The following is a 13,205-nucleotide window of genomic DNA, read 5'->3' on the forward strand; positions in this document are numbered from 1 at the left end:
GGCCGAGACTGTGCCTTGAACATGGCAAGTTGGCGAGTAGTATTTCTGGTGTCTGGGACGAGAGAGATAGCCATCTTGAGACTGGAAAGAAGCGCAAGTTACTCGCTCGCTAGAATTTAAGAGAGAACTTGGCAAGACAATAAAGTGAGCGCTAAGGACACTTGTAAACTTTTGCGATGTTCTTTTTTCCTGGTGCACTGTACAAGGCTTTGCGAACGATGTGATGTTTCGTATGGCGCTCCGTTGGTCCGGCATGTAACGTCGGCATATCAGCAGTTGCGTTAGAATTTACACACAGCGGCAACACTCGGCCTCCTGTGTTAGAAGAATTATGATGCGCCTTGCTCCTCGGGATTTGTTCTAATATAATTCTACAGTAATGATTATCATAGATATAAGTTGAGATGAAACGCAATTCTGGGTTTTGTTGGTGTATTCTCAATTCTCAAAGTCACTACTTAATCTATGTGGCAGTTGAGTCACTACTGCTCCATTGATCGCCTATTACCTCAATTCTTACACGCATGCCTCTGAAGACTCAATCTACTTAACTGGCTGTGTCATTCATCATACAGTCGGCACTCCGTCGCTCCACTCAGTGTTCCATACGCCCTCATAGCTTCTAGTTGCGTGCTCCATGCATCACGATTGCCAGTATTGCCCCCAACTCCCCAGCCTTTCCTCAAGATCTGTACTATTGCCTCAGTGTTGGGGAGGCAGGGCAGGTATAGTGGGAGTGCAATCTATCTCGCGACACCCGAGGGACCTCGTAAATTCGCCGCTTTTTGCTACCGAGCTTCGTTATCGCGCGCACACTCACCACCTTTATACTGCAGCTACATTGCTGCCTCTTGCCGCGTACTGTGTCAAGCTATGCCTCAGAGTTAGCACTGCAGTCACGACCACTTAGTTGTCCACTATTAGGGTGGATATAATTTTCTGAGTTTCCTTGTGATTAAATTTTGTTTTTGAATCTCCATGTTTCCTGTACAACTTTTCTTTGCTCTCATATAACCTAGTTAAAGGTTTTGTCATATGATGGGGCTTTCTCATTAGTAAGCCTAAGGAAGCGAGGGAATACTTCTTAATATTTTTGTTAATGTAATATTAATGTTAATGTGTGTTTGGTGACGTTTTAAATATTCTCGGGCTTGGTTCATCGATGCATTTAGTCTGAATGTTTCCTCATCATATCACATCTAAATCTTACCCTCGGAAACTGTGCCTTTGGAATCGTCGCTTTCACGCCTTCCACTTTTTGCCCTGTTGACCAACAAATTAAATAATTGCTATTATTTTATTTAATTTACTTACTTAACTAGTTAATTTTATAATTGCTACACTCACTTTTTCCTGTGTCCGCGTTGGACTCCACCAGTCACTTATGTATTAAGCAGAGTCGGTCGTAATTTAATTTGAACAGACTTACTGCAAGACTCAGCGTCAACCTGCCTGGAAGCTGCAGGTTTGTTTCCATCTGAAGGCTATTGCTACAGCCTGTTAATCTGTGCTGCTGCTCAACGTCTCGACCATTGAGTGACTGCGTCGCCCTCAATTATAATTGCCTTGTGTTTGTCGTTGGGTTTTCATTTTAATTTCATGTAATGTGATGTTCTTATCTCAGTTACTTTCTTCGCTTATTTCTGAAATTGACTTAATAAGTACAAAACTGCCTTGAACAAAATTGACGAATGATGTTATATGTGGACCTTATTTCGTTCTGTTTATCATTTTACCTCCCCATCACCCAGGATCAGTTGCGTTGACATCGTACAAGTCATGTTTCATGCTGCTTTATCATCCTCCTTATCAGACTCGTGCATGCTGAATGAAGGATTTCAGAGTCTCGTCATCGCATCATTGTGAGACTCCTTAGATGCGAGTAACTCGTGTAGTTTACGATAGTATGGATTTATTAAACGATTGTGCTTCCATGTTAACGACACGAAGAGTAGTGAGTAGTGCTACTCATGGGTGTTTCATTGACCACAACAAACCTTCGACCTTGTTATATAGATTTATTTTTCTTCGCATTTGTTACAAACATATCACATTTTTGAGAATGTGAGCACTACTATGCGAGTGTGTTCCTTCGGCATTATTTAAAAAAAAAAACTTAGTGGACGTATCGCGTATTTTATACAAACCGCCTACTGACTCTCAAGTGTTTGAGTTAAATAACTTGTCACACGGCAAATTTCTCTCAATCAGAATTCAATATGCTTTTTGTAACGTTCGGCCAATGCGAATTCTCCCAAAGAACTGAGTTGTTGTCTGAACATCAGCCTATCGTTTGTCTGCAGGAAAAGAACGAGAAAGTTCTAGAGACAAAAATGAAAGCTTAAATATTCGATAAAGTTTACAATGTCTGGGCAGGAATTGCTGTGACGCAGTGAGGCTGCTCGAAAAATATGAAAACTCGTTTTTGTTGAGAACAATATGGCCATATGAAAAACATGTAATTTATGTTTTTCTTTTTTTCTTGCCAACATTAATTTGGAAAGTGTTGAAAAAATGTAAATTTTTTGGCCAGTATTCTCGCTTTGCAAAATAACTTGAATAAAATGATGGTAAATTTTGTGATTTCTGTGACAAAACCCACAATTAGGAGTCCAAACATGTGCTGCATGAGAAGACGTCTGTAGCGTCATGAAGTTCGACCAATTAAAATGTTTGCCATTTGCAAATGGCGATGCGCTTTCATGAAAACAAAATATTATCTAGTGAAATTAAAAGTTTTATCACATTCTCTCTTTATTGTTGGGATTATGACTTATGGAGACCTCTGGTCAGAACACTGCATCGGTCAACCACGCAGCTCATAGTCATTTATTCAAAACGTACTGTAAGCACAACACCCTGGAAGGCTGAATGAAATACATTCATTTGAAGAGTTAGTTATCTCCTAATAAATTCTAAGAGCCTTTTACTATTATCGTGAGAGACTAGGATACAATCTATTAAAAAATCTGGTATGCATTTTAAAACCACATTTGTTATTAGCTAGTCTTCTTTTAAAAACTTTTCTTTCGCCAATTTTGAGGACTCTTTTCTTTCTCGACATCTTCTTTCTCAGTTTAAACCCGTTCTCGAGAAATATTTAGGCAACTCAATCACAGCTACAGTTCCGCAAGTCTGCAATAACTGCAAAGCGCTCCTCACTTGTTCTCCCATCCATCACTTCACACTAATGCTTTCATTCGGAATCACCTTCATCGTTGCCGATCTTTCTTTCGTACACATCACGTTCCGGCATCAGGTTTTCATCCGCCTTCTTTACAAGAAAAATCATCATATATGTGATAACACTAATTCTCTCTTTCATTCCACGTGTATGAACGTCCATTCACACCCAGTGCACTTGCTCTCTCACGAAACTATGTCGTCATGTCTGCTACCATCAGACATATTCATTCATGTCATGTCATGATTCCACTACATGAAGTATATAGCATTGGCATGCATGTTGATAAGTAGAAATGGACACAGATGGAACTGTACTGTTAAATTATATCGCATTAAATCCAGCACGATATTATTACTGGATCTTCTTCCATTAGTAGCCAAGTGAAGAGGAACTGCAGTAGAAATGTATATGAAAATAATGGTGAACATTTTTACCCCAAATTTATAATAATTGAAGTCGTGCTGGCAATGTAGAAAAAATTGATAATCTAGTAGTAAAAAATCGGATTTACCAAGTAGCGTTTTTTTTCTTCACTGACATTTTTTCGTGTGGGTCAACTGACAGGTGTTGGCACCCTTGCGTCATGCTTGCGTGAGTCATGCACTTGTACGCTACAGCCTGAACTTCCACGGTCTCAACCTTGTAAACCAATCCTTCTGTTGTTGCATTACTGGTGTGGTCGGCCTGGTCATTAGTTGAGCGTTATATCATCTCATGGGAGCGATATTTTGAGCTTATTACTGATCGAAACTTTTTTTGAGAAAAAACACAACATTGGAGCCGTGGGCAACTAAGAAAAATTCGTAGTGACGTAGATTTTACTTTTTTATTTTATTTTTAATATATACTATATTCCTAACTGACCGTTGAAAATCCAATCAACACTTCATCAAAACTGAAACTTCATCTCTATTTCAACCCAAATTGTATAGATTATTGACTTCCCTAATACTTAATCGCTAATTTGTAATTTCGACCTTTTGTTATTACTAGTTTCCATTTTATAATGAAGCTTCTATTGTTTTTGAGCTCGAAGACTGTTCTCGTATACAAAGGTATTACTATTCTTAGGTGTGAACATTCCCCTGATTGTGCTAATCTAATTAATCACTTGCCTGTTTCATTTATTGATGCAAATAATTGAGCCTGTGGAACGTTTATGTCTTATTATTCAATATTCGTCATCGTGCAAACGCCTATTAATTTGCAGCGACACCCCTCAAAAAAGCGCTCTATATCCTGAGTTGATACATGGAATGCGCGTTTCTAGTGATAAATTCTTCGATGAGCATCAATTATTGATGCTAAACCTTATGCTCGTTTCCGGTGATAACTTCGTAAACGAGCCTCCAGTATTGATGCTACACCGAATGCTCTTTTACAAAGACAATTTCATGAACCAGCATCCAGTATCGATGAAGCTTCGAATGCTCGTTTCCAGTAACCCATTTTCGTATAATATACATATAAACGCATAATTTATACCGCATCAGCTATATTTGTACGAAAGTACGAGTTGCCGCGCGTATATCGGATCGGTCTATATTAAATATAGGCTCTTACATATTATGTTCGCCGGCGAGAGAAGGCGGTGAGGCACGGGGAAAAAAACGTCTTGGACTGCGCTGTTCTGTGTTATTGGGCGCAAGAAAAAGCTTTATTTGTTGTAATGCAGTAGCCGCTGCTTCATTTATTGTTCGCTAGGCAAGTAACGCAAGGCCTCAGCAAGTAAAGCGAGGCTGGTCTTCGATTGTTTCATTTCTACGAATAAGTTTCTGATGAGCTAATATAAAGATAAGTAGTAAGACATACCTACATGAACTAGGCACGAGTTCTGCGATGGGGCAATCTGATACGGTATTGGATTCTCTTGCTCACTGTTTTTGCACTTTCTGATGTTGGGTTTTTGTAATCTCAATCAAAGGTATCGTAATTCCTCAAAGTTTTACGAGTGCTCTGCCCAAAATTGTAATTTGTACATTGACTGACTCGTCCAATAATTCTAATTACGTACTCGAGCTTTTTCTCGAGAAGAGTTAGCTCTTCAATTCACTCAATAGGAGGTAGTTACTGTGGCGCTGATGATTGATTATTTGGGAATCGGTTTATCGAATCACCCGTCATGTCTCGTCAAGACGTCATATCCATTGAACGCCATAACCACGGTCGGCTCCCTTCTTCGCATCTCTTCAGAATTAAAACGGAATGAAAGAATTAAATTGTTCGTATTTCCGTGGTGATGATTTTTTATTGTGGTAACATATGGTTCATGTGTCATTAGTCATGCAAGAGGCATCGTAGCCAACTCGCGTTTGCCTATGATGACCGATAATAATCTTTAAACCTTTTTCATCGTAAATATTTAATACGTACGACTTTGGATCATCAAAGACCCTATCAAGTTCACGAAATCTAATTCTTCTGTTTGAATTAGATGCGCTCCCAGTTTCTTCACGTATCCAGCGATATATAGCGCGATACGGTCACCATTATAAGTCGAAGGTATGCGGCGTTTGTATTGGAGGCGCATCTTTCATTCATGAGTGAGGCGCGACTGCAGCAAAAGTGGCGACCCTCGACGGCCTTAAACTTCCCTCTCCACTTTTTATTACGTCTCCTCCTCGCGTCCTGCATCGGATTAAGTCCCATTCACTCTAACCTCGCAAACATTCCGGCCGAAAATAATTGAGAGCTTAATAAGCGGCAGTCGTCATTGAACAATTTGCCCTAGACTTTTTCTCTGATGTTAATTATAGCTCACGAGAACTCGAGAACACGATTTATTTGTATCGCCATAAATGTTAAAGCTTTTTCAAAATTAGTAGCTATTAATCCTTCCCATCAACGGCGACGTAGATTACAGCAGTGGCCATTAGTATCAACTGCATAAATGTAAAAACAACATTTTCTGGAGTTTAATTTTTCAATTTATTGGGCTTGAGAAATGTCGAAGATATTTAATTTTGTTGATATACTCGAAATTGCTCTCATTCCAAAATTTACCTATTTATTGTTAATGTTTCGATGGCGTCGCTCACTGACTCCTTCGAAGATGCTTATAGTACACGCGGCCTTCTACAGCCCTCTTGCTGCGATGTCGACTCGGTTTTTCTACCACCGTCTCAGCTGCTGCCGCTGCTTCTCATAGCGCTCCCTCCTTCCGGCTAATTCTGTCTTGTTTGTTGGTCTGACGTGTTTTATTGCCAGGCCTCGCTACGAAGCTTCAGTTTAATCCAGTAAATTGTGCTTGATAAACACGGAATAGCATAGCATTTTCCTTTTTTTGTTCTTGTGTTATTAGGTGGTTTACGAGCAGGCCTCCAGGCCTCATTGTCCAAAATTTGCTTATTCAAGTTAATTGGTAAAGCTGACGGTAATTAAAATTTTGCTATCGTATGTTTTCAGTCTTAACGCTGAATGCATTTAGCTTACATTTTTTCATGGCATAAAACTTGCTGGAAATTTCTGAGTATTTTCTTGGTAGCCTCGGTACAAATTGTCCTCGAGTCTGTGCTCCCGACACAGCGCCTGACCCCTTACTCCCAATAGGCCTCTTCATTAGGCGATGTTTACCGCAGTTTGTAATTTGCGTCCTGATGAGCTTATCCCACGCTGGCGGCAGCAGCCACCATGTCTCTTGTTTTGATCCGTCCGCTTCAGGCTGGATCTTACTTGCAGTTTTTGCAAAACTATTTGTCCCGGCCTGGTAGACAACCACCTACTGTCATGCGGTTAGCCTTGAATCAATTTATCTTATGTCACGTCCATGACATAATTCATAGCCCTTAAATGATCTTGCTATCGGCTGGAAATGACTGAGAAGCCAATAGGAATATTTACATCCAATAACCTCTGCATGTATGACGGTTAACTAAATTAATTGGATAATATTTTAGTGTGGCTGAAAATGAGTTTATTTTGAAATTATTTATTAAGATGTTAAGAGTAGGTTGAAAGTGAGAATTATTTGGTGCAAAATGCTTAATCTGTTCTTCGATGTATACGTATGGACCGTTTGAACCATTATCGTGAAAAATTACTTAATTTTCATCTCCGTTTTCTCTTCATCTCCTCGGACAATTCGTCCATTAATATGAATAAAATTCAATGTGCAAACATTCCTTCAAATACAAGATGTCCAATGAACTTGGTCTATTGATTCATGGCTGAATGACATTAATTCGACTTGAATGTCGTTAAGTTGACACGGCGTTCGAGCGTTCATTATGAAGCCAGAGCTGCGTCTCGACAGTGTCCTCCCCACGACAGTTCACGCCAAATTGGCGCTAATTGCTTCAGTCACAGGAAGTTAGTCGCAAGTTTAGCCCCAAGTTACGACTCTGACTTTAAGCCAAGACTTCTCTTGGGCTCAGCAATGGCTTTGAATAGGTTCCCTTCTTTGGCTGCTGGCCGAGACTACGGGCTTACTACGGCTTACCCTTGAATAACTGAAGCTACAGCGGCGCCTGCTCCTCTGCGTCGCTATCAGTGCACTCCACTCGCATCTGCTCTACCTCATACCTGCACTCCACTCCCTCCTATCTACCCTCCCCTCATACCTGCACTTCACTCCCTCCTATCTACCCTCCCCTCATCCCTGCACTTCACTCCCTCCTAGCTACCCTCCCCTCATCCTTGTGCTTCATATTTATCTCGATGAAAGTTAAATTCACCGACATCGTGTTGTTTGTCATCGAAAATTCCATGTATCAACTTATTTACTGAAATTATATTGTTTTTTTTTTCAAGTAAAAACACACTTTAAAATTTGTTATTTGTCTACGTTATATATCTTCATCTTGTCTCTGATATATTGATAGGTTTATTTTGTGTATCTTCGTAAGCCTAAATCTACTTCAATGCATGGAATTCGCTGTTAATTGCGTTTCCCAACTAGGAAGATTAATGTGTATTCATTTTTTTTTCAGAATGCATGTGACTTGGGCCTTATGAGAGCGAGTCACAAGGCAGCGGGAGGCGAGTCCGCTTCTCCGACTGCTCCCAAAGACGACAGCGGAGGCGGTGGTGGAGCGGACTCCATGTCGGCTATAGGGGCTGATGCCCCCCACCGTATTGCACCTACAAGAACTCGCGCGAGCGCCAGCATGATTGATCCTAAGCGTCACCTTCTCTGGTATTCCTACATAAGCTTCGCCATGCTAGCGTTGCTGATGGTCGCTTCATCGGCTTCCGCTCTTATGGCTGAAGCCACGCACGACTCCCTCTTCATCGTGGAGAGATTCGAGGATGAGGAATGGCAGTCGTTCCAACATATCGCTGTAGATAAGAGCTCTGGCAATGTGTATGCAGCCGGTGTCAATAGATTGTATCAGTTGGATCTGAATCTGAATTTAATTCAAACTGTGGTGACGGGGCCTATCGATGACGCGATGCAATGCTCGGCCACTGGCTGTGCAGGCGATGCCATCAAAGCCATGAAACCCACTGACAACATCAATAAGGTGCTACTCTTGGACTATCTGAGAGCGCGCGTGATAGTATGTGGCACGGTGCGGCAAGGTTCGTGTCAAGTACGAGACTTGAGTAACATAACGATCCTCACACGGAATGTGAGTGAGCCTATCGCTGCCAATAACGCCTCGACCTCAACAGTAGCATTTATTGCTCAGGGACCTCCATATTACCCTCGCAGTCACGTGCTGTACATCGGAGTTACCTACAGCGGCGAGTCGTCTTACAGGCACGAAGTTCCTGCTGTGGCATCGCGGTCATTAGAAGACGACCGTTTCTTCGAGGTGGCGGTAACGGACGTGACTACCAGCACACGAATGCTCGTCAATAACCTGCACAGATCAAGTTTCCCCATCACTTACGTGCATGGCTTTGGCTCGGGCAAGTTCAGCTATTTTCTCACCCGCCAGCGAGCCGACGTCAAGGCCGAGTCACATTACCTGAGCAAATTGGTGCGCATTTGTCAGAACGACAGTGCTTATTATTCCTACACAGAAGTGCCTCTGAAGTGTCGTGACTCAAGCGGAAAGGATTATAACCTAGTGCAAGCGGCCTTCGTAGGCAAAGCTGGCAACGAACTATCTTCTCAGTTAGGCATCCAGATCAAAGACGATGTGTTGTTCGCTGTTTTCTCTCCATCTGACCCTAGCAAAGGAGCTGGCTCTGCTTACCCGACCTCGGAGAGCGCGCTCTGTGTCTACAGCCTTAAAAACATTCAAACCAAATTCATCCACAACATCCAAGAGTGCTTCAGAGGCAACGGATACCGCGGTTTGGACTTTATTTCCACGTCTAACAAATGCATTGCCACGGTGAGTTGTAGCATCAGTAAGTTATTGCTGTTATTTGGGACCTGACGAAAACGCACGAATAGGTATACAATATTTTGATGGGTATAGATTCTGTGTTATTGTTGTGCCAGGCAGGGTGTGTCACTTGATCTTTTTATTATTTTTCCATTCTGATGTTATGTTATTAAGTATTTATTTTTTCACACACTTCTTTGAGCGCTAGACAACTGGCATGAATACACATTTTGTCCACACACCCTTGCGTTGATACACTTGATTTTGTCTGCATAGTACTTCACAAATGCCGTACCTGTGTCTTACACGTGCCTCTAACTGTACCAGTACATGTGCCTGTAGCTGCACCAGTACACGTGCCTGTAGCTGCACCAGTACACGTGCCTGTAGCTGCACCAGTACATCACACGTGTAGAGATGCAGGCAACAGTAGCGCCGGGCTGGGCCGGCACTGCTGGTCGATACGGTCAGGTTTTGATGTCTGCTCAGCTCCGGCGTGCTGTGGAGTGCACGCCTCTACGGTACTTGCGGAGCACTGGAGGGACTACTAATTATTAACGGTTCATTTCATTAAAACACATTTATAAGGAAAAAACGATACACGCAGTCTCTATATATTTGTACCCTACCTCATTTCTTTGTCATTCTTCCAATATAAAGTTTGTTAATTTACACAGAACAAATTTTCAATTTTTTCTTGGAAGAATTGTTTCAAACCACATACCGTACCGGCCTACAATAAGTCAATCTGACTGAATATTGAAAATAAATCTGGCAAGTAAGTGTCACTTCGGAACAAAATGCAAAGTTGTACAAATTCTCCCCATATTGCCATGTTGTCACAATCTGTGGCTATGAAGTCTTCGTAGTTTGAATCGCAGCGGCACAGTTTGCATTTAAAACTCCTACTGATGCTAGTACTTATTAAGAGAGTGTCATGTGGGTTACCCGCCAATATTTAATTTTCATGCGCTTGTTTGCAGCGCATTCGTGATATCAACGAGGATTTCTGCGGCATGGATGTGAACACTCCGCTGGGGGGCGAACAAGCCATCGAAGTGGTGGCTCTGCTCACTTTCCCCGTCCGCCTTACCGCCGTAGCCATCACTTCCACCGAGACCTACACTGTCGTCTACCTCGGCACTACCAACGGACATCTCAAAAAGGTAGCTTCTTGACGACATCACTGCATTTACTCACTTTAACTACTCATGGCTGAATTTGTTGTCACTAATTAATTCGTTATCAGTAGCCGGCTGTTGTCAATCTACATTCTAGGACGCATAATTTACCTGCTATTTTGTATCACATTTCCAGTCTGTCTATTTAAACTACTGTAAATTTACAGCAATATAATCGTTAAGTTTTGTAATAAGTAATAACGTAACTAATAAAATTCACAGCAATCTAATCGTTAAGTTTTGTAATAACGCAACTAATGAAGTCCTATCACTTTTTTCAACCTGGAGGAAAGATAATTTTTCACAAAGAGATATTTTGTTTTTCTTGGGATGCTGCGACGTCTGATCTGCGTAGAAATGTTCTGTTTGTTTTGATGAGAGGCGCGCAATATGCGGCGGCGAACTGAGTTGTGGCGCGATCAATACGGCCGAGCTTGTTGTCTCGCATCGCGTTTTACGCACTTCATAGATGAAATCTCGGCTGGAAGCCAACGATTGTCGCATTTTATTTAGGCTTTGTGTTTGTGATGGTTTTTGACTAAACAATCGACCAATTTTGGCGTGAAGAAGTTGGCATCAAATGGAAAAACATTTCAATATTTCTGTTTATATTTCATTTTTCATCAGAACTTCCCATGAAGATTGCTAGCAAAAAAATTTTTTTTGTCAATATTTGAATTGTGATGAGCATGGAAGTTATACTGGGCTGTTTTGTCTCATCTACAAGAATAATTAATTAAGATGCTGATGGTTGTTTTCCTCTAATTCTCTTGAAGCTAAGTTAAAAAAAACGTGATTCGTTCACGGATTTTAGCGCTGCGGCGGCGTAAAATAATTATTCCGAAAGATCTGTTTGTATTGCCTTGATTATCATCAATTTTGTTTGCAATATTCAGTAGGTACGTGGATGTTGAATTTGAGCGTACATTATAAGTTTATTGATAACATTCTGTTTCTTCGTCTTTTCAAAATGATTTCACGCTCTAAATCTCAATTTAAAACCATGATTTATTCGATCGTGGGTACAGGAATACATCAGTTGATATGCGTACAATTTATGACCAGAGAGTGCATTTAAATTTTCAAGGAGTTGAACAATTCTTAGATGACGTTGGTTGATCAAAAGGCAGATTTAGCAAATAATAATACATCAGTGAAGAGAAATAATGTGGCATGGTTGGCAGGTGGTGGTCGGAGACCAGAACAGTGCTCTGGAGTACGGCGACATTACGGTGGACGAAGGCTCCCCGGTGCGACAGGATATGTTCTTTGACAAGGAGGGCGATCATCTCTACGTCGTCACTAGCAACAAGGTGAACAGAACACACTCTTTATTGCATGAGACTGATTCTAAGTATTAGGTCATCGTGCACGGTTGAGAATATTTCAAGGGATAATTGATTTCCGTTCCTATGAATGTAAAAAAAATAAGCTACGCTCTTCAAATGATTCAAGTTTTCAGCATTACGATCTTTTAACGGTGCCTTTAACAGGTCGTATTTATTCCTATACTGGTTTTGATATGAATATTTCTTCTCATATATCCCATACGGTATTTCTTTTTGATATTTTTTTAATTAACACTTCTAATTAATCAATGGTATGGATGTTATGATGGAGCGAGCTTGACGAGCATTTTCCATAAAAAATGTCAATAATTCATCCACTTACTGCGTCCTGAGTACTGAAGTTGAGTGATTCGTTTCTCCTGAAATCCATTGTTCTATAAATATATTTATCCGTTAGTATTCACTTAGAATGCCGCTGTTATCCTGGACTAGTGACTAGGAGGCAAGGGAGATCTTTCCCCCTAGTCTCCTGGGAATCCAGGACCTCGTCACCCTTTGATCCCCCTCGCTGCCTCCTCATTAAGTAACAATGTCAGGACTTCTGCCTCCATCCTACTTCTTGTAACCACGGGCTTTCTCTCGTATTAATTTGGAGACCTGTTTCTTTATTGCTTGCAATTAGATAGCTTATTTATCAGTTAGAATTATCCTTCTTGTTGTGACTGTCGTCTTTGTGTTTTCATCAATGTTATTCATTGCTCGTGTGAGGCCCTGAGATGTACATTTATCTGCTCATTTTCATTTCTACCACTGATTTCACTAATTTGTTAGTGCTAAATATATATCAGCCAACTATTCAATTATGAATAAGCAAAATATTTGGCGATTCAGTCACCAATAAGGCTGGGAAAAAAGAAGTTTACAATTTTTGACGACTCTAAAGTCTAAACTAACCCATTTACCCTCGGTTGTGAATATCGCATCATGAAAAAAACGTGTCATCAAGCTATTTTATTAAAGACAGTATTTTTATCTAATAAATTTGCGTATTTCTAAGTCTGCTTCCTGTTTTAAATCGCTGTACTGTGCCGGTGATATTGCTGTCATGGGGCATTAATCAGTATAGCTGGTGGTTTCAATTCCTATTCCTCCCCTATGGACGAATGGCCGCGGCCAGTCTCTCCCTCGCTGCCTCCATTAACTAACAATTACCTGATGAGCAGACCTCGGTCCCCTCACACGACTTCTTCATTGTGTCCCCTCTTCAGCG

General features: G+C 41.0%; 1 protein-coding gene across 3 annotated transcripts in view; it reads left to right on the forward strand.

Annotated features, from left to right (window-relative positions):
- Nucleotides 1-13,205, forward strand: part of LOC108676370 (plexin A3) — a 166,663-nt gene that overhangs the window by 135,475 nt on the left and 17,983 nt on the right. For all 3 annotated transcript variants that reach the window (XM_018164434.2, XM_018164436.2, XM_047879757.1), the window contains exons 2-4: nt 8,116-9,471; nt 10,449-10,631; nt 11,831-11,959. In XM_018164434.2, coding sequence (XP_018019923.1) covers nt 8,137-9,471; nt 10,449-10,631; nt 11,831-11,959 — 1,647 coding nt within the window. In that variant the 5' untranslated portion in view covers nt 8,116-8,136. The remainder of the gene's footprint in view (nt 1-8,115; nt 9,472-10,448; nt 10,632-11,830; nt 11,960-13,205) is intronic.

The sequence above is a fragment of the Hyalella azteca genome, unplaced genomic scaffold (assembly GCF_000764305.2).
Source record: "Hyalella azteca isolate HAZT.00-mixed unplaced genomic scaffold, Hazt_2.0.2 contig3758, whole genome shotgun sequence".
Lineage (NCBI taxonomy): Eukaryota > Metazoa > Arthropoda > Malacostraca > Amphipoda > Hyalellidae > Hyalella > Hyalella azteca.